General features: G+C 43.2%; 1 protein-coding gene and 1 pseudogene across 1 annotated transcript in view; one reads left to right on the plus strand and one right to left on the minus strand.

Moving 5' to 3' along the window:
* Positions 1–13928, minus strand: part of JAM3 (junctional adhesion molecule 3) — a 77788-nt gene extending 63860 nt beyond the window's left edge. The window contains exon 1 of the mRNA XM_037138285.2: positions 13811–13928. Within this exon, the coding sequence (XP_036994180.1) occupies positions 13811–13889 (79 nt within the window). The 5' untranslated portion in view covers positions 13890–13928. The remainder of the gene's footprint in view (positions 1–13810) is intronic.
* A 5484-nt stretch (positions 13929–19412) lies between these two features.
* Positions 19413–20442, plus strand: LOC119044043 (TIP41-like protein; annotated as a pseudogene).
* The last annotated feature ends 571 nt before the right edge of the window (positions 20443–21013 follow it).

Raw genomic sequence — 21013 nt, forward strand, 5'->3', positions numbered from 1 at the left:
CAAAATAAAAATCGACCAGTCCTCTACATATACCAATGACACATTGGCCACTCTCTTCCACCCCACCACCTCCAAAGCTCTTACCATACAGACTAAAAAACCCTTGTTTACCTTGGCCCTTAAACAGTTAAAAGATGTTCGAGCAACACTCCATAAGTACCAGTGAAGTGGACACATTGGAAAGCCTCGATCCGCACTGTAAGTCGTACAGGTAAATCTAAGCTGGGTGTGACGTGTGGGGCATAGGCACACCGCCAAGATACTGTGGTTTCAGTGACAGACACTAATAAAGTGAGCATTGCAAGAAAGTGAGTCACATCACAAGACTTTTGCTGGTTGAGCATCTCGCCTTCAGTGTGAAAAAAGGCAACATCTTGGGAGGTTCCAGTCAAGATGCTGGAGCAGGTGGAAGCTTCACGCACCTCCTTCCATGAGCACATCGAAATCACAAATAAAATATGGAACAAGGAGCCAGGATCACCCTCTGAAGACTAGCTGAGCAAAGTCCTAAAAGTAAGGATACAAAGAGGAAGCCACACCCAGACTGGTAGGAAGGGTGGAAGCAAAATGGGCCGGCCCCACACGCGTTTGAGAGTCTGGAGGGATTTCCCACCTGCAGAGGCCTGCACTGGGAGTCAAGGGTCTCCGCCCCAGCCCCAGGAAGAGGAGCCACATGAGAACAGGCTGTGAAAATCTGACCATCTGTGTGAGAGGAGGCTACTGGAAACCCAGGTGTTCTCTTAAAGGGTCACCACATAAAGAAAACTGACTCAGGAATCAAAAGGTTCCCACCAAACAGAAGTCCTAGACCAAGAGTTTCACAGGTGAATTTTATGAAATATTCACAGAATTAACCTATCCATATCAGAATATTCCAGAAAATTCAAGAGGAGGAAAGTCCCCCAAGCTCAGTTTACTAGGTTGGCATCACCATGATGCTAAAACCAGACAAAGACATTGTTAAAAAACAAAATTATAGACCAAAATCCTCCATGAACACAAATGCAAAAATCATCAACAAAATACTAGCCGACAAAATTCGGCAATGCATCAAAACAGCATATGCCACGGCCCTGACTGGTGCGGCTCAGTGGGTCGGGTGTCATCCTGCAAACTGAAAGGTCACCAGTTCAGTTTCCAGTCAGGTCACACACCTGGGTTGCCGCCCACGTCCCCAGCTTGGGGTGTGCAAGAGGCAACCAATTGATGTTTCTCTTATACATTGATATTTCTCTCCCTCTCTTTCTCCTTCCCTTCTCTTCTCTCTAAAAATAAATAAACACAATCTTTTAAAAGAGTATACACCATGATCAAGTGTGATTTTTTTCCTGGGATGCAAGGTTGGTTTAATATCCTCAAATCAATTAATGTGATACACCACGTAAACAAAATTAAAATAAAAAATTATTATCATCGTATCAATAAATGTAGAAAAATGCATGTGGCAAAATCCCACACCCATTTATGATTAAAACTGTCAGCAAAGTGGGAGTAAAGGAAACACACCTCAACATAATAAGGGCTGTATATGACGAAACCACGGCCAATGTCATCCTCAACGGGGAAAAACTAAAATATTTCCCTGAATCAGGAACAAGACAGGGATGTCCACTTTACCACTTTCATTCAACATAGTACTGAAAATCCTAGCCACAGAAAACAGACATGAAAAAGAAATAAAAGGCATTCAAACTGGAAAGGAAGTAGTAAAAGTGTCATTATTTGCAGGTGATATAATACTATATATAAAACCCTAAAGATTCCACCAAAAAACTATTAGAACTGATAAATAAATTCAATAATGTAGCAGGACACAAAATAAACATTCAGAAATTGGTTGCTTTTTGATAGACTAATAATAAACTGTCAGGAAAAAAACAAAAAAAAATCCCACTTAAAATTGCATCCCCCAAAAAGTACATTTAGCCAAATGGTAAAAAATTACACTAAAATAAATCTAAGATACTGAAGAAATAAGTTGAAGAAAATACAAATACATGGAAGCATATACCTTGCTCATGGAGAGGAAGAATTAACGTAATTAAAATGTCTATGATATCCAAAAAATATACTGATTCAGTGCAATCCTTTTCAAAATACCAGTGGCATTTTCCACAGAAGTAGAACAAATAATCCAAAAATTTATGTAGAAACAAACACAAAAGACCCCAAACAGCCACAGCGATCTCAAGAAAAAACAAAGTGGGAGGTATCGCACTACCTCACATCGAGCTGTGCCACAAGGCTATAGTAGTCAAAACAGAATGGCAATGGAATAAATTTTGCTGAAAAAAGACACACAGATCAATGGAACAGGATACAGAGCCCAGAAATAAACCCATGTCTATATGGTAATTAATTTATGACAAAAGAGACAAGAATATGCAATGTGGTAAAGACAGTCTGTTTAGATATGGTGCTGGGAAAATTGGACAGATACATATAAAAAATTAAACTAGACCACCTTCTTACTCCATATACAAGAGTAAACTAATAACAGATTAAAGACCTAAATGTCAGACCCAGAACCATAAACCTCCCAGAAGAAAACGCAGGTAATAAGCTCTCTGACATTACTGCTGGTACTATTTTTTTCCTGATGTATCTTCTAAGACAAGGGAAACAAAACCAAAAAATTAAAAACTGGGTCTAAATCAAACTAAACAGTTTTGCACAGCAAAAGGAAACCATCAACAACATAATGAAAAGAGAGCCTACCAATTGAGAGAGGATATTCACCACTGATAACTACTGATACATACATGACAGGGAGCTAATATCAAAAACTCACAAAGCACTTAGACAACTTAACACACACATACACAAATGTGCAGCCCTGGCCAATTAACTCAGTAGGTTAGAGTATCATCCTGACGTGCCAAGGTTGCAGGTTTGATCCCCACTCAGGGCATATGCAAGAATGAACCAATGAATAAAAAATGGATCTCTCTCACTCACCACCGCCTGCCCTTCCTCCCTCTCTAAAATAAATTTTTAAAAATATGGGCAGAGGACCAAAGAGAACATACAAGTGGCCAACAGACATATAAAAAGATATTCATTGTCATGCATCATCAGAGAAATGCAAATTAACTAAAAATATCAAAAATAGAACTACCTTATGACCCAGCAACTCCAGTTCTGGGAATTGATCTGAGGAAATGTGAAACACTAATTCAAAGATATGTTGCATCCCTGTGTTCACTGAAGCATTATTTAGCCAAGACATGGAAGAAACCTAAGTGCCTATAGATAGAAGATGACATAAAGATCAAGTGGTACATGCACAAGGTCCATCTGAAAGAAGTCCACCCATTGTTAATATAACAAGAAAGGTTTCCGCAACATCGATGTAACCTGGCAGGCAAGGAGAGTGGACTGGAATGCGCAGCGTGAACACTGATGACTTAACTGTACTAGTCAGTGGGGGCAGTAAACGCCATTGAGTGAGCATGTGTGCTATGTGGCTGTTGCATTCAAAATGACTGAACCAGTAGATCAACAAATCTGCAGCAAATTTTGCCTTAAGTTTGAACATTCCACCATGGAGACTATTCAGATGATTCATAAGGCCACAGCTCTGGGCAACTGGTGATCAGCATCTTTATCACAACAAGGCACCCACTCATGCATCACATCTCATGCAGAGTTTTTTGGTGAAACATCAAATCACCCAGGTGATTCAGCCCCCGCACAGCCCAGATTTGGCACCATGCAACTTCTTGCTTTTCCCAAAACTAAGATCACCTTCAAAAGGAGAAAGACTTCAGACTGTCGATGAGATTCAGGAAAATATCACAGTGCAGCTTGATGGCCATTGGGAGACCTGTGTGAGGTCCCAAGGTCCCTACTTTAAATGGGACTGAGGTGTCATTGTCCTATATATGATGTTTCTTGAATCTTATGTCTTCTAATAAATGTCTGTATTTTTCACTGTACGTGGCTGGATACCTTCTGGACAGACCTCATATATTCAATACAAGGAAGTATTTTTTGGCCATAAAAAAGGATGAAATCTTGCCATGGGCAATGACATGATGGACCTAGAGAATATTATGCTAAGTAAAATAAGTCAGCCAGAGAAAGACAAATAACATATGATTTCACTTATATGTAGGATCTAAAGAACAAAATAAATGAACAAACAAAACAGAAACACATTCACAGATACGAGACAAATTGACGGTTACCAGATGGGAGGGAGGCTTGGGGGTGAAAAGAGGTGAAGGGATCAGGACGTATGAATCGAATCGGCAGTTACGAAACAGTTATGGGATGTAAGCACAGAGAAGGCAGCCAACAGACTGCAATAATGTGGATGGTGCCAGGGGTGGGGGGAGTGGACTTACCACGGGGACCACTTTGTGAATTATATGTCTAACCATCACGCTGTACACCTGAAACTAATATAAAGTAATACTGTATGTGGAGTGTAATCTGAAAAGAAAAAAGGCAAAGAAAAGTATGTGACTCTTATGTTAATCAAAAGGGTGAAAAGGTTAAGTAAAGCTGAGTTTCCTGTTTCCGGCAGTGGAGTGGATGTGATTCTCTGAAAGGCCCTTACACTCCAACAACAAGATTCTTCGTACATCATAGTTTTTCATGTATCTCTGGACTCACAGGAGACTGCGCCCTTGGCCAGCAGTCAGACAGAGAAGCTGAGCCTGAGATTTTCAAATAATGCCAGGGTCCCTGAGAGGGGTAAAGCCACCCCAGGTGGCTGCTGCCCAGGAGAAGCACTCGCTCCCACAAAAAGCTTCCTGGGTTCAGGCTCAGATTTGCACAGATTGGAATCAACCAAATATCAGTTTACAAGTGGAAAGAAAAACAAACCACCATAAGTAAGAGTCATAAGAAACAACAAACATTAGATTTGGATCCTCAAGAACTTCAGATATTTCAAGAATCAGATGCATAATATAAAACATTCATACATGAAATGTTTAAAAAATAAAGGAGTAAAAAAAAATGAGCACGCAAAAGAGACCAAATTATAAAATGAACCAAGTAAAAATTTTTAGAAATGAATAATATAATTGGTTAAAAGCTCTATACATTGGTTAAATGACAGATTAAATACTGAGAAAATAACTATAAAGCAAAGCTAAATATTGGATGAATAACCCAGAACAACACAAAGAGAGAAGAATATGAAATTATGACAGAAAGTTTAACAGTCTTGGAACAACAGAGTGACTGGGTAGAAATTCGAGGACTGCCAGAAGAAAAGAATGAAGAAAACAGAAGCTAGGAGTATCTGAACTGTAACACGTGAGAACACACAAGCACAGCACATTAACAAGTAGATCACTAAAAAGAAGTCCATCCTAGTTCCACAGTAGTAACGTTCAGAATGCCAAAGACAAAGAGAAGACCTCTGGAGAGAAGACAGGCAACCCAGCGAAGGATGAGGCTGTGACCGATGCGAGACCGTGAGACTTCGCAACAGGAATGACGGAAACTAAGAAGCATCAGTGTGTTACGTGGCCCAGGCTACAACACAAAATAACTGCCTACCTTAAATTATATATCAAAAACAAGATAAAATCAAACATATTTTCAAACATAAATAAAAATGAATTAACATCAAGAGACCTATCCTAAAGGAAATGACCTTGAACTATTCTAGAAGCTTTCTAACTGACCTTCCCTCTCCAACTTCTTGCATATGAGATTAATACTTCTAGAGTCATTTTGATCAGAACAGTTACCTGCTTCAAACTGCCAGATATATTTCTAGAACCTCCATAATAAGATCCCAATTTCTCAGTCTGGCACTGAAAGTGCTTTACAGTCTGGTTACTCTAATGTTCTTTTTAATGCTCGAGTTGACTCCTCAGGTTATTAGCTATGGCCCTGGGCTAGGCAGTTAACCTGTCCGAGCCTCAGATTCATCAGCTGCAAAATGAAGTCCACAAAAAACTGACTGTTGATGTTATCAAACAAAACAGGGTTCAACTGCCTGCTGCCACACAAGGCAAACTGTGAGGAAGAAAAGAGGTTCTTATTCAGTTGCTGAACAATCTGGGAGAATGGGGGACTCCCTGTCTCAAAGTTCATCTCCTCCACAAAACCCAGACAAAACCCCACGGTCCTCAGCAAGAACAAAACAAAAGGCAGTGGCGTTCCTGCTCCATTTTTAAAGTTCCATTCTTTGGAGCCTGAGGCGGCTGCTGAGCAGGCATCCAGGTAGCTTAACTTGTTACCAGCTGCTGTCTAGCTCCAGGCTCCCTCCTGGAGGCTGAGTGGGGAGTATCTTAGGTCACAGCCCTGTGGCAGCTAAGGACACAAGGTCGCGCAAACGCACCAGCCAGGGCATTCACTAGGTGAGGGGGAAGGGAGAGAGAGAGAGAGAAAGAGAGAGAGTAATGCCCTACTGGAGGCCAGAGGATGCGCCAGAGCACCGTCCTATGCTGGTGCTGAGTGCAGGTCCCCAGGAGCAAGTGATGAGCAGAAGGAGCCAAGCAAAAGGGGTGTTTCTTTGTTCCCCTGGGACTATATTTGTTTGGGGTGTGGGGCAGGGCTTTCTCAGAACGACCATTTAACTTCCCACACTTTTGCTGCTTTGGGTGGGTCCACCTCCCACACCAATCCCGTCTTTCCCCAGGCTAAACTGACAAGCCTCTCTGGTCTAGCACCTCCCCCACACAATTTTGACTCCCATGACACATACCTGCCTTTCCCTGGTCCCACCCTGAAGCTGGTGTTGAAAGAGGGTAGGCGGGCTTGTTCTTCTGTCCAATTATTTTGCTAACCTTGTATGGTCAGAGTAAGAACCTCCTCCTGCTGGAGGGGCCATCCCTGGTGCTCCATCAGCTCCATGCCGCACCCCACCCTAGTCCCTGCATGCAGCAAGTTGCCCATAAGCAACAAAGTCCTGTGTAAAGGGACCCTGGAACCTGCAGGGACTCTCATGCAGTGCAGAGGGCGGCCTCAGTGGGAGGGGTGGGGCATCTTCAGTCAGAAGCGGGACCTGTCTGCACTAGGGCAAACTGTCCACAAGGCAAGAGCCTGGTTAGCCAGCAACTCAGCTTCATGCTCGCAGGACCCGGCACTGCACTGGGAAGCTCAATGTCCTCACCACGGCCCCGGGTGGTTTGCAAAGGCATTCTTTAATGGGTGGCATGCCACCTCCACTATACTCGCACCTCCGACCTTGCCCCTGAGGAGTGTGGCTTCATGCAGAAGTGGCTCCGGGTCCCATTCCCACGGCCTGCCTCTCTCTTCCCCAGCGGCCCCTCCAGTTCTCTGCCCTCAGCCAGCTCCCAGCAGTCAGGACAGACTGTCCATCGGCATCAATGATATCAATGAAGACAGCCCAGGTAAACCTATCAGCACAGTGCCTGACACATGGTTTTCAATAAACGGCAGCTGTAAATATTTTTACCATTATAATTCATTGGTCCCAAAATAAAACATATGTATGTATTCCCAACTCTACACCTTTGCTCATATTATTTTCTCACTTAATTGGCCCTCAACACCACCATTCTCTCAAATGTATACTATGTAAATCAAAATTACCCCTAAAACCCCACTCCTTCTTGAATTCTCTTCCCCCAGGCCAGCCAGGAGCAAGTGCACTCACTCCTAAATACAGAAAACATCTACCCTAAATGCTACTGTTGGTTAGCATGCTAAACTGTATGTTCCTTCTGGTATGGAGAAGACCTTACATCTCCCTATTCTGCCCACAGAAAGCTTTATTGCCATGAAAACAGAGATCGCCAAATACATAGGGATTCACTGATTAAGTTTCAGCACCCCGATAGAGATACTTTTGGGGGAAAAACAGGGCAAGGAAGGAAAAGGAAAGAAAGGGAAGGCAGCTGTTTTAGAATTTGCTGCATTCTTTGCTTCGGGACCCTCCAGACGGCTGTACCTCATTCTGAAGACATTGAAGACCTTCCTTACAGAAAGATATCCAACAGGGAAGCCTGTGGAGGGCAGGAAGAAGTGATAAGGGTGCATCAGCTGACAGCACACTTCAGGAAACATCTTTCGGCACCTGCCCTCCAGAAAGGCCAGTTTGATCCGTATTCCTCTCATTGGAAACGAAGAGCAGGCCCTCCCGGAGCTGCCTGGCTAGCACAAAGCAGGCGTCCAATAAACACTGGCGGACTCTATACAGCCAGGCTGAAGCCACTGCTCAGATTATTTGTTTGTTCAAAAAAAGTGTGTGTGTTGAGGGGCAGGGTGGGGGAAGTAGATACTCTCTCATCAGCCCTTTTAGTTCTCCAGTTAGCCACTTGCTGAGAACACCACAGCTGGCTCCCCACTCAAAACCAATGATGGCAGATCTCTCAAATGAGTCACTAAGACTGCATAATCAAACAACTGAACTTCGAGTCAGCTCCTCCTTCATCCACTGTGGCGGACATTAAGGAGCTAGAAAAAGGCACAACCACATGCTCTCACATTAAATTAAACAAAGTTTTCCCATTTTAAAAGAAAATCCTTACTAGCATCAAATTTAAAAGTCTGTTATCTGGTGTGGCTCACTGAGTGGATTGAATGCAGGCCTGGGAACCAAAGGGTCCCAGGTTCGATTCCCAGTCAGGGCACATGCCTGGGTTGTGAGCCAGGGCCCCCAGTAGGGGGGTGCTCAAGAGGCAACCTCACACTGATGTTTCTCTCCCTAGCCCCCCACTTCAGCTCTCTAAAAATAAATAAAATCTGAGCCCTGGCTGGCATAGCTCAGTGGGTTGAGAGCGGGCCTGCGAACCAGAGTATTGCGGTTCAATTCCCATTCCGGGCACATGCCTGGGTTGCAGGCCAATTCCCAGCAGGGGACAAATGAGAGGCAACCATACACTGATATTTCTCTCCCACTCTTTCTCCTTCCCTTCCCCTCTCTCGAAAAATAAATAAATAAATATTTAAAAATAAATAAAATCCTTTAAAATTTTTAAAAATCCTCATGAAAGAAAAAAAGACAAAAGAATCAGTCAGAAAAACAGAGAGAAGCAGAAAACCATCAGCCATCAGATGGACCATTCAAAAATAGCTCCTATAACATTTCGATTCATTTTTTCCAGGTTTTCACCCCTAGGCATTACATGTGTTGTGTAACTGCAGCTATCTGGTACACACGAGTCATACTTGCAGCCAGTGCCACTTAAACTATATCATCAGCATTTCCCCATGTTCTTCTTCTGTTTAACCTTGTATAACTGCATAGAGTAGATGGTAGAAAGATTTTTAAATTAAACCAAGTCAAGAAATCACCCCATTATGTTTCTTCCACCAGCACTAACGTAGTTAAAAACTAAGCATTTCCAAAAGTTTCTGGGCCACAGGCACTAAGATAAGATACATTAAAAATGCCTACACACACAGGCAGTGTTTAAGAAATGTTAACTGAGTTTCAAGTGACAAAGAGAATATTTACCGTAATCACCTCTGAAAAGATACAAAGGAAATTAAATTCAGCCTCTGTTCTCAACAAATGTTTAATATCACTGAGAAGATAAAATGCACTCACACCCAACAACGGAAGCCCGACACAATTCAGAATGCGCTCATCCTGGCTCTTCAAGGGCTGGAGGCGCTTGATTCATTTTGCACCCGGAGCATAAACAACGGCTCCTGGCACATTCCTGAGAGGTACTCGGTAAGTATCCACTGCACTGGACCGAACTACAGACTGAGAGCCACGCTTATTTACAGACAGGAAGTCACTGTGAGTTGGGGTTACGTTAGGCAAAGCAGAGAGCAGGGAGATGGCAGAGTTTGATTTTGGCAACAATTTGCTGAAAGAAGGCTAAACCACAGAAGCCGTGGGATACTCTAAAAATAAAAGGCGATATAAGAAAAAACTGTTTGCATAGTCCTAATTTATTAAAAACTTTGCTGTTTTTCTACACAAATGGCATTGAAACTCCTGCTGCATGTATTAAGTACTCATGAGAAACATATAACACACAACAGATACAACTTAAAAACAAAGAAAACACACCAACACAGAATACTACAGCATTCCTTGACATCACAAACAAGTACTAATTCTCAGGAAGCTGAGTGAAAAAATGACCAGTGGCAGAAGCAGTCAATTAAGGTTCAGCTATCAATGCAGAGCTGCACAGTGAACTCTGCCCTTGCTAAACACAGGGCAGCACGTGCCTGCTGAAACCTTCCCTCACATCTCTATACTCTGGTGAAGCTATGTGCACAGAACGTTGGCGCTCAGGGGGCGTTACAGAAGATTTGGAATTTGCATTCAGCCCTAACAGCACCACATTCACACCACCTGATTACAAACATATCTTATGTTTTTAAGATACGAGAATCTGCCCTGGCTGCCGGCCTGCAAAGCAGAAGGTTATCGTTAGATTCACAGTCCTGGCTCGTGCCTGGGTTTCGGGCCAGGTCCCTGTTTGGGAGCACGTGAGAAGCAACCGATCAATGGCTCTCTCACACACTGATGTTTCTCTCCCTCTCCTTCTCCCTCCCTTCCCTCTCTCTAAAAGAAAAAAAAAAGAAATCTTTTAAAACAAAAGAGAGAGAATCCAACTTCTTGACCGGGGTATTATTATTCAACAGACTCCATATATCCTAACTTCCTTAATACACATACGGTACTTTCTTTTCTTTTACCCCACTTGTGCTTCAAAAAAATTCAAAGAATTTATAGAGAAGGAATTTGCTAATATCACATCTCTAACAGCTGCTAGTTGCCTATACTAAATCCACAGCTTCTTCAGTAACATTATTTGGCCATTTCAGAAAGTGTGCTTAACATAAATCTAGTTTCCTTCAAAAGAATCGATTTAAGCCAACCCCACTGGGCTGTCTTCAGAACAAGTTGCAGAGAGCTTAGAAGTTGGGTGTATGGTAATTCTACCAGGATGTAAGACTACAATTTCTTATGACTAAGTGTTTCTAACAGCTATCCATTCGGTCTCTCAGCCTGAAGCCCTGAAGAACAAATGCCAATCAACAAGTTGCCTGGGAGTGAACAGCTGACTTCAGGCACTGCATGCTTCAGGCAGGTGTCCCTTGCTCTTCTGAAAACACACACGCATTCCAATCATGGCTGTTATCTATCGGATCATTTAAAGGAATTAAAACAACATAAAAGAATAGGTTATTTTTTCAAATGTTTCAAAAGTCCAAACAAATGTAAATGGAAAAGTGAGAATTTGGTTTTCAAGAAAATGTCCCGAAAATTTTGATTTTCAAACTTCGTTAGGCTTTCACACACTGTCTTATCCCAAGAATACAAACTGTTACTTACCATTTTGATTCTAAATGAAGCACTTCTCTCTAGGACATCAAAACATTCGGAAGCCCCACAATAATAATCACTTAAAAATGACAGGGGACACAACAGGGACATAACATTTGTAAATGTGAACTGCACCTGTCACCAATTCAACAAAAGAGAATTTTAGATACAAACCACACAGCTTTGAACATTTGATTATTTGGTAAACTGATCCATAATAAGAATTCCTCTGTCAAATGAAATAATACAAATACCCCAAAATTGGATTAACACAAATGGTTGAAGATTTCCAGATAAAATTACTCTAAGCAAGTTACTGACTCTCTTGTACTTGTTTCTTCATCAACAAAATGGGAAAAATAATAGTAACCACTTCTTAGTGATTACCAATATTAAACGAATACATGATAAATTCTTATAATAGAGCCTCGCAAAGGGTAACTAACAAAGAATGTTTGTATTATACTGGGAACCAACATTTGCTAAATGAAATACTGAAAAGCAAAAGCAATTAGAGTAATCATGCCCTGACCCGTGTGGCTCAGTTGGTTGGGCATTGTCCCACAAGGTGAAAGGTCACCAGTCGGATTCCCAGTCAGGGCACATGCCCAAGGTGTGGCTTCGGTCCCCATTTGGGGCACATACTAGAGGCAACTGATTGATGTTTCTCACACTGATGTTTCTCTCCCTGTCTTTCTCTCCCCCTTCTCCTCTCTCTAAAATAAATAAATTAAAAAATAATAATAAACAAACTTAAAATCTTTCAAAAAAAGAGTAATTATAAAAATAAAAAAGACACTGCTGCCATGACCTGTGGAAAAATAAAGTTTCAAGCTATTCCTAGTATATTTAGAGTCTAAATGAAATAACGAGAACAGAGCTCCCTACTAAAAAAAGATAACTATGTCCCTGTAAAGCGAGTTGATACTTCCAACCACCTTGATTCTTTGTCATTGGTCCTACTTTGCAAAGTCTGATTTTTTCTCCTGTGCACTCCAGGTGAACCTCAGCCCTTAATGTCCAGAAAGCCACGCGAGGAGCTCCTCGGGAGAGCTGAATAAGAGGGGGTGTGAAGTCCTCAGCATCTTCTCGTTTTGTTAACAAACTACCAAGCACAACAGAACCTCATTCCTGAAATAAATCACCAAATGTCCCTGAAATAAAAACTGCAAACTTTCATGTGAATAGACCTCCGCAACAATAGGGAGTTGTTCCAGTCTGTGAATAGGATAGTGTCAGTGTGACCAGCAAAGCCGGGGGCTGGACATTCCTGACACCCTTGTCCCCTGGCTAGCCTTGGGCCACTTATGTCACTCAACCACATATGTTTCTGGAAATCACTTTCAGGCAAAGTACATGGTCAATATTTACACCCTGAAATGCATGCTTCATCCCAGAGCCCTGTTTTTACAGCTTCTGCCCCAAAGCCGCACTTCTGACTGCCATCATTACCAACACCCGCGGGATCGGCCATCAAACACAGGCAGTGCTTTGTTCTCTGTGTCCTTCCACCCCCACTCCCCAACAGGCACTTCGTGTTTTAATTTGTATATTCTGGAAAACATTATGCGATGGCAATGGCGAACAAGCCAAACAACAAAATGACCTAGGAACTGAGCGGCTAGGGAAAGAAAAAGTGTGGTATCCTGCTTTAGATGGAGGTGGGCTGGGGTCTTCGCTCCTCACTTGGAATGCAGCCTTTGAAAAGAGCCTTGGCTTAGGTCTTAGTTCTCTTACGTGAAAATGGGTTAGTAAAACCCACCTCACAAAGTTGCTGTAAACACTAAATAAGATATTGTTCAAAGTGCCCAGTATACAGTATGCGCTCAGTAATCAGAGGCTATTTCAGTCCTTCTGTCCAATTGTCCCGGGACACACGAAGCTAATGGCAATTTCAGACAGTGGAAAAGAAAAACCAAAACTCCCATTTGGTCGGTGTGTCCCGACCAAAACCTCCCAGATGCTAACGGCCAGGGTAAGGGCCTGTGGGGTCTCCTAATAGAACTGAAGACCAGCAAAAAGTACTTGAGTGAGATCAGTGGCATTTTATTTACATGAAAGGAAAGTTAGGTTTGCCAAATTGAGTCCCTTTGTTTACAGCAAGGGACAAATGATCCCCAGAGAGCGTGACTAAGAATCCAGACAGGCGACGGAGTTGTGCATCCGCTGACCCTTCAGAAAGCCGCTCACTATCCACTTCCACGCACGCCGCTCGCTCCAGTGTCTTCCAGCAATTTCCCGCGCCCACGCCCAAGCGGCCACTGTCTTTCCAGAAGCCGTGCCAACTGCACGGGTCTAGTCCACCACCCGCAACGGGCTGCCCGGGACCCCACGGGCCTCCCACGGGCCCCCGCACCCCGTGCCTACCCGCCCGGACCCCACCTCCATGTCCAAATCCGAATCCTCTCCCTGGACACGAGCGCTCTTGTGGCCGAGAACCCGGAGCACCAGAGCCCAGGAGTCCCCGGAGCCCCAGACGCTGGGACCGCTATTCCCACCTGGACGGGATCCAGCCGCTGCGGGCCCGCTCCGCTCGCGTTGCACCCAGACTCCTGCCTCCCAGAGGTGGACACTCACACTCACCCTTGAAAAGCAGCATCAGGAAGAAGTCGGGCAGCCGGGTGCAGAGCTGGAATCCCCGCCGCTGCAGCCTCAGCGCCATGTCTCGGAAAGCTCAGAAGCAGCGGGTTTGCGGCGCAGCTAGGCTTCCCCGCGCGCATGCGCCCAGCCTGCCGAGACCCTGCTACCCGCCCCTGGTTACCATAGCGACCACTAGGCCGGCCGAGCAGTCACCATGGTGACAAAGGAAGCTGAAGTCTGGTTATACTGGATGCAGGGATGCCCTGGACTTGGTCCCATAGGGTCTGTTTCAATGAATTGAGTGGGAGGAGGGTTTCAAGAGCGAGGTGGGATAAGTTTCCATAGCTATAGAATGAATGCATTACTACAGATCAGAGAATGAACACTCAATTAAAAACTGTAAAATGGTTTCTCATTCCACCAATAAGGATGCAACCCAGTTATCTTGGAAGCATTATTGCTTGCACCTTTCTTGGGGACAAGAATTCCAAATCTGATAAAAGAAAAAAGCCCCAAAATTAATATAAAACATAGTCAACATATGTCTTTCACAGTACATGGAAGTGACATCTTCCTAAAACAAGCAAAATTTGTTTCCCTGGTAAGTCAAATCTGATGATACAGCTATAGTTTCTTCTGCAGAAAACCAGCCTAAGTATTTGCCTAACTGAAGGAACCATTTGGTTACAGGTGGATGCAGGTGGTTTTTAGTGTCATTTAATACTACAGAAAATTTTGAAATATCTTGTATTATATCTAATAGAGAAAGTACACCTCTAATGTTCCAGGAAATAATAGTAAAAACAGGATTTGAAGATAGTGATTAATAAAGTGTGTTGATTTCCAACAACTATGTTTTAATATATAACTAAAGAACTTCAATTTTTCATACAGCCACCCTAAATTTATTTTGTTGTTTTTGGTTTTTAGAAAGTAGAACAGTGTGTGTATAATTTACATATATAATAAATTATATATATTATATTTCAATTTATAATATATACAAAAATCAAGAAACATAAAGTAAATCGAGGTTGTTGCCAAATTTATGTTTCAAAAGCAATCATTACATCATTTTCTTTATAAGTCTTTTTATTTGATTGCTAAGGATTGTTCTTATTTATTTTAATTATATTTGACTTTTTATGCTGTTACAGTTGTCCCAAATTCTCCCCCTTTGTCTCTCTCCACCCAGCACCCACCACTCCCACAGGCAATCCCCACACCGTCATCCATGTCCATGGGTCCTCTATGTATGTTCTTTGGCTACTCTGTGCCCTATGCTGTACTTACAGCCTCATGACTATCCTGTAACTACCAATTTGTACTTCTTAATCCCTACAGCTTTTTCATCCATTCACCCAACCCCCCTCCAAAATGTTCTCTGTGTCTATTATTCTGTTTCTGTCCTGCTTATTTGTTTATTTTGTTTTTTAGATTAAATTGTTGATAGATATGTATTTATTGCCATTTTATTGTTCATATTTTTTGTGTTCTTCTTAAAGAATCCTTTAACATTTCATATAATAATGGTTTGGTGATGATGAACTCCTTTAGCTTTTTCTTGTCTGGGAAGCTCTTTATCTGTCCTTTGATTCTAAATGATAGCTGAATTCTATCTAAATGATAGCTCAATTTTAGATTGCTGAATAGAGTAATTTTGTTTGTAGATCCTTGCTTTTCATGACTTTGAATATTTCTTGCCAATCCATTATAGGGTGCAAAGATTCTTTTGAGAAATCAGCTGATAGTCTTACAGGAGCTCCCTTATAGGTAATTACTGCTTTTCCCTTCCTGCTTTTTTAAAAAAATATTTTTTTTATTTATTTTTAGGGAGAGGGAAAGCAAGGAAGAGAGGGAGAGAAGTATCGATGTGTGGTTGTCTCTCATGAGCCCCCTACTGGAAACCTGGCCAGCAACCCAGGCATGTGCCCCTGTCTGGGAACGGAACCAGTGACCCTTTGGTTTGCAGGCCAGCACTCAATCCACTGAGTCACACCAGCCAGGGCTTGTTTTTCATTTTCTAAAGCTTCTTTCTATCCTGGTTTATTATGATCCAAAGTCACAAGTAACAGTATATAAAAATTATTTTATTGTGGTAGTCTCCCTTCATCAAACACATAATAAAGAAATTTAAAAAGAAAAAATCTTTTTAGGCCCACCAGCTATTTTTTCCTTCTGCTCTCTCTTTCCTCTGCAATTTTCTTCAGCTCCTGGTTATACATCCAGGGGTTATTTGCCTAACTGAAGGAACCATTTGGGTTACCTGAGGAATATAAGACGGTTTCTGACTGGAGACACAGTACAGTCTTCAGAAATTGTGCCTCTTTTCTCCTGCTGGATTTCTTGTGCTTGCACTGTGAAACAGTTCTGCCTATTAAAGTGTCTTCTCCGCTGGGAAATCTTTCAAAAGTCCAAACAAGGTCACAAAGCGGCTCCATGCATATCCTATAAGGTGCTGAGGTTTCTTTGAGAGTGGAGGCAGGTACTTCATTGTAAAACACTGATAATCCTCCACAGAGGGAGTCTGCAAGCTATGACCTGTGGCTGAGAGTCACGACTCTGGAATGACAGGGGCCCCACCACTAATGCAGCAGGACAGACCGCACTGGGCAGTGGAATGGTCTGTTCCTCCTTATGACTTTACTGTTCCCAGCAAAGCTCTGGGAGAGCTCTGGTCCTGTTCAGAAGGAAATCAGAGCTCTGTGAGCACTCAGTGAGCAGGCTGTGGAGTCTATGCTTCTATCATCACACCATCCCCTTGAATTCGCTTATTTCTTTTTCAAACTGTTTTTTTTAATTATTAATTTTTAGAGATATAGCAGAAGAGAGAAATATCAACTTGTTTTCCACTCATTTATGCATTTACTAGTTGCTTCCAGTATGTGCCCTGACTGGAGATTGAGCCCACAACCTTGGTGAAGGGGACGATGCTGGAACCAGCTGAGCTACCCAGCCACGGCTCAATATGCTCATTTCTAATGTGTGGCTTACTGAAGAGGGACACATTTCTTAGAAGAACTCAAAGAACTAAACATGCTTGTGCTAAACTTGAACACAAGCATTTGCAGTATTTTTCAATACCAGCATAAAGAGCAAATCAAGTGGCAAAGGAAGAGTGAGGTTTTCCCCGTGAGTCCCCCCTTGGAGCAGCCTGGAGAAGGCCCGGACGGGGCGGTTCCGGAAGGGGCGGTTCCGGAAGGGGAATGAGGGCTCTGAGGTCTGACAAACCGTGATCCAAATTCTCAGTTTTTGTAAATGTGGGAAAGTTACTTACCGTCTCTAAGCCTTCAATTTCTTGCCTGTAGAACAGGGGTTAGAATAGCCACCCAACATGGTCATGTGAAAATCACACCCGATAAACAGCTGGAACAGTATGTGTTTGTTGTGTGGACAAAACAGAGCCACACAGTAAACTTGACAAGCTAGTGGGAGGCCTGCATGATGGCCTCACAAACTCAGCAACCAACGTAACCACAACAGAATGGTCTGAAGTGAAAACTTCCTGACTAAAAACTGTTCCGGTGGGTAGTCATGTCCTAGTGTGGTGTTTTTCCCTATCATAGGTAAATCTGCACCTAAACTGAGCCTATTGTCTTTTTGCATATAGAGTAATACACCTGATGACACACCTCTGTAATATCAGAGCCATTTCCCCACCACCACCCCTCAAAGCACAGTCACCCAACCACCAAACCCAAGCAGAGACCCAAGTCCCCTCACTGTTACCGTTATCATGTTCATGGTTAAGTGTTAGCTATCTCATACCCCCTGTGTACAAGAAGTATGCCTATCATTTTACTTTCTACCCAATCAGAAAGTTCCCACTCTGCTTTCTCCCACCTCCCCAGTCTATCACTGATGGATTCTATGTAAGCCTCTCACGCCTTTCCCTTTGATTCCGAAGTATAAAATAAGAACTAAAACTGCCACTTTCTGGAGCATTTTCTCAGTCCCTTGAGATTTTGCTTTCCAGCAATTTTCATCATTTTGGCTCAAACAAACTCATAAAAACTTTTACAGCTTTGGATGCTTCTCACATTGACAATAGCCTGTGCCCCTTCCCTTTCCTAGTATTTTAGTTCAGTTCAGACAAAACCGTTACAATATTCCTGGAGAGTCTTGATTAAAAAAAAAAAAGTAGGACCTTCAGCCTGCAAATGTGTCAGAGGGAATGAGAAACACAGAGGCGTTTCACATCAGGGTGTGTTTATTTTCTTGGTGTGACTACATTCTTTAAAAGTAATGGGGCTACGGCTTCTGGTCTTTCACTGCCGTCACACGCTGGAGGTCGGCCCTCACCGCCCAAGAGCAGGGAGCTCTCTGATGGGGAGACTGACCCGCCACAGCCCCATGAAAGCGCCCCTCCTCGGGGCTCCTCAAGGATCCTGCTGCCCCCTGTCCTCTCCCTGCGAGTCCTACCTTCCTGGCAGTATATTTCCAACTCCATTCTCTCACATGTCCTCCCAGCTATCATCCTCTGCTCTTTCTCTTAAAACTATTTCTTTCACTTTATTTAAATAAGAGGACCCACTCCCCAATCTAAGAAAATAGTGGCTGACTACGCCTCCATCCACTCCAGAAGGATATGCTGCTTGTGCTACAGAAGGAAGGAAAGGTCGGCAGTTCCACGTGTTTGCATACTTCTCTGCTCCATAGTGGTTCCATTGAAAGTGGTCACACTGAAACTAGAAAAGTCAGCATTCATGCTGCCCGCCTCTACCAGAGCCAGTAAGTACAAACAGGGATTAAATCTCTATGGGCGGCTCTGCCTCATGTGGCTCAGTGGACTGAGTGCCAGCCTGCAAACCAAAAGGTCACAGGTTTGATTCCCAGTCAGGGCACATGCCTGGGTTTCAGGCCAAGTCTCTGGTGGGGTGTGTGTGAGAGACAACCACACACTGATGTTTCTCTCCCTCTCTTGATCCTTTCCCATCTCTGCAAAAATAAATACATAAAATCTTTTAAAAAAATCTTTATGGGCACTTTATTCAGATGGCTGGAGAACTGAGAAGACAATGGGTTATGTACCCCCAAAAACCATCTTAACATCTCATCTCAAGCCAACCTTTTTATAAGGAGAAGAAAGGGTAGGTAAGGGGTTTGGAAAAAGGGTTAATCAGAGTTGCAGTCTGGTGGCAATTTCCTAGTACTTCTCTATCTGCTGATCAATTCTTTATCTACAGCATTGACATCCCCGCCCTGGAACACAATGGCTAAAATACCCACTCACTGCTTGCAGACCCCTTGGGACACAAAGGTTTAATTGCTTGTGGACATCCTGGAGTCACACAGGTCCTGTATTATATAGTTCTTGGATAAATAACTTTCCATGTACATGAATCATTTAAGCCTATCAACTATAACTACAACTAAAATCATTAACTCTTGATTTCCCTTATCAATATTAATGCCAGAGTTTTGGCTTTAAGTGGCTTCCTAGATCAGAGGTCCCCAACTGGGCCTCATAGCAGGAGGTTAGCAGATTAAAGTCAATGTGGGGAGTGGGAGAGGGGCTGGGCCACAGCCAGGCAGGGGAACCAGTGTCCTCTACCAACGCCACTTCAGTCTGTCCCACACGGCCTACACCGGTCCCACCTCAGCCATGATGATGCACCACTTCCAGAGCAGCCACCGAGGAACTTCTTTGGGCCCTGGAAGCTGATGGCTACCAAGACCCACATCTACCAAGACCCACATCATGGAGTCAGAGGATGTGGAGAAGTTAGCAGATGAATTGCATATGATATCCCTCTCTGAAATGATGTTTGGAGACACATATTTGTTTTACAGATTTTATTTATTTATTTTCAGAGATAGGGAAAGGGAGGGAGAAAGAGAGAGAAAGATCGATGTACATGAGAGACATCAGTTGGTTGCCTCTTGCATGCCCCCAACCAGAGACCTGGCCCACAACCCAGGCATGTGCCCTGACTGGGAATTAAACCAGTGACCCTTCAGTTCACAGGCCAGTGCTCAGTCCACTGAGCCACACCAGCCAGGGCTGGGAATGTTTTAAGAACCTGGAACTGCTCTCGCTTTGGGATTGAGTTCCATCCTACAGATGCTCTAAAATGTGTGAACAACTACCAAGGAATGCTCAAAGCAGCCTGTGCGGATGAGCGGCAGGAGAGCAGGATGGAGGGTGAACCCTCCAAGGAGGTTGTGGAACCTATACAACAGGTTATAAGGGAGTGTTACTTGGAGCATCACTCAAGTTAAAGGTAGTACCTACAACACATCATATAAATACAGAGAAACTGGCAGCCAGAGAACAGATCTCTGGCTTTTTGAACGAGTTCTCCTGTCTGAGTTGGACTCCATGATCACGGAGTTTCGGGTCTAAGGGCGAAGATTAGAGTAACGTCTTCCAGCTTTTTCCTACTGTTGCAGTTTTTTCTTTTTCGTTTTGAGAATTGACCGAGTGCTTATCAGAATGAATGACCCGAGACTTTACCAGAGGCTGACAAGACCTGCATGTTATGAGATATGCATCAAGAGAGAGCAAAATTGCTAATTTAATGCATGCTCCGCCTCCTTTCTTCACGGATTCCAGTGAAGTAGCCCAGAAGTTAATAATCAAAAAGGCAGTTTGTGAGAAGCTGATATTTCCAGAATTTCCCACAGACTCATAAGAAAACGCTTCTGCAGGATAGAATGTGACATAGCACATGCTCACCATGAATCTGATGGAGACCTTGGCCTTGTGGATGGGGGCATGCTTATTAGGAGAATTAATGGCCTTGTCTGTGTACAGATTTCCAGTAGCCTTAAAGCAAAGAAAATAAAAGATCGTTTCAAGCAGAGAAAAAAATAGATAAATAAAGTCAAGATGGAATATCTTGAGGCTGCCACCAAAGCGCCGAAAAGCCTGCTTCCATTTCCCGCATCCTGTCTATGGGAAGCAGGTTTTCTGCAGTGACAGCAGCCAAACCGAGATCACGGACTAGACTGGACATAAGCAACACACTCTGGTGTCGGTGTCCCCATCACTCCCCAGTGGGACCGTCTAGTTGCAGGAAACAAGCTCAGGACTCCCCCTGACTGCATCGTAGTGAGTTGTATAACTATATCATTATATGTTACAATGTAACAATGATAGAAATAATGTCCACAGTAACTGTAATGCACTTGAATCATCCCCAAACCATCCCCCCTCCAACCCCATCCACGGAAAAATTGTCTTCCACAAAACTGGTCCCTGGT

The sequence above is a fragment of the Artibeus jamaicensis genome, unplaced genomic scaffold, assembly GCF_021234435.1.
Source record: "Artibeus jamaicensis isolate MK-2021 breed Jamaican fruit bat unplaced genomic scaffold, CSHL_Jam_final scaffold_660, whole genome shotgun sequence".
NCBI classification, from domain to species: domain Eukaryota; kingdom Metazoa; phylum Chordata; class Mammalia; order Chiroptera; family Phyllostomidae; genus Artibeus; species Artibeus jamaicensis.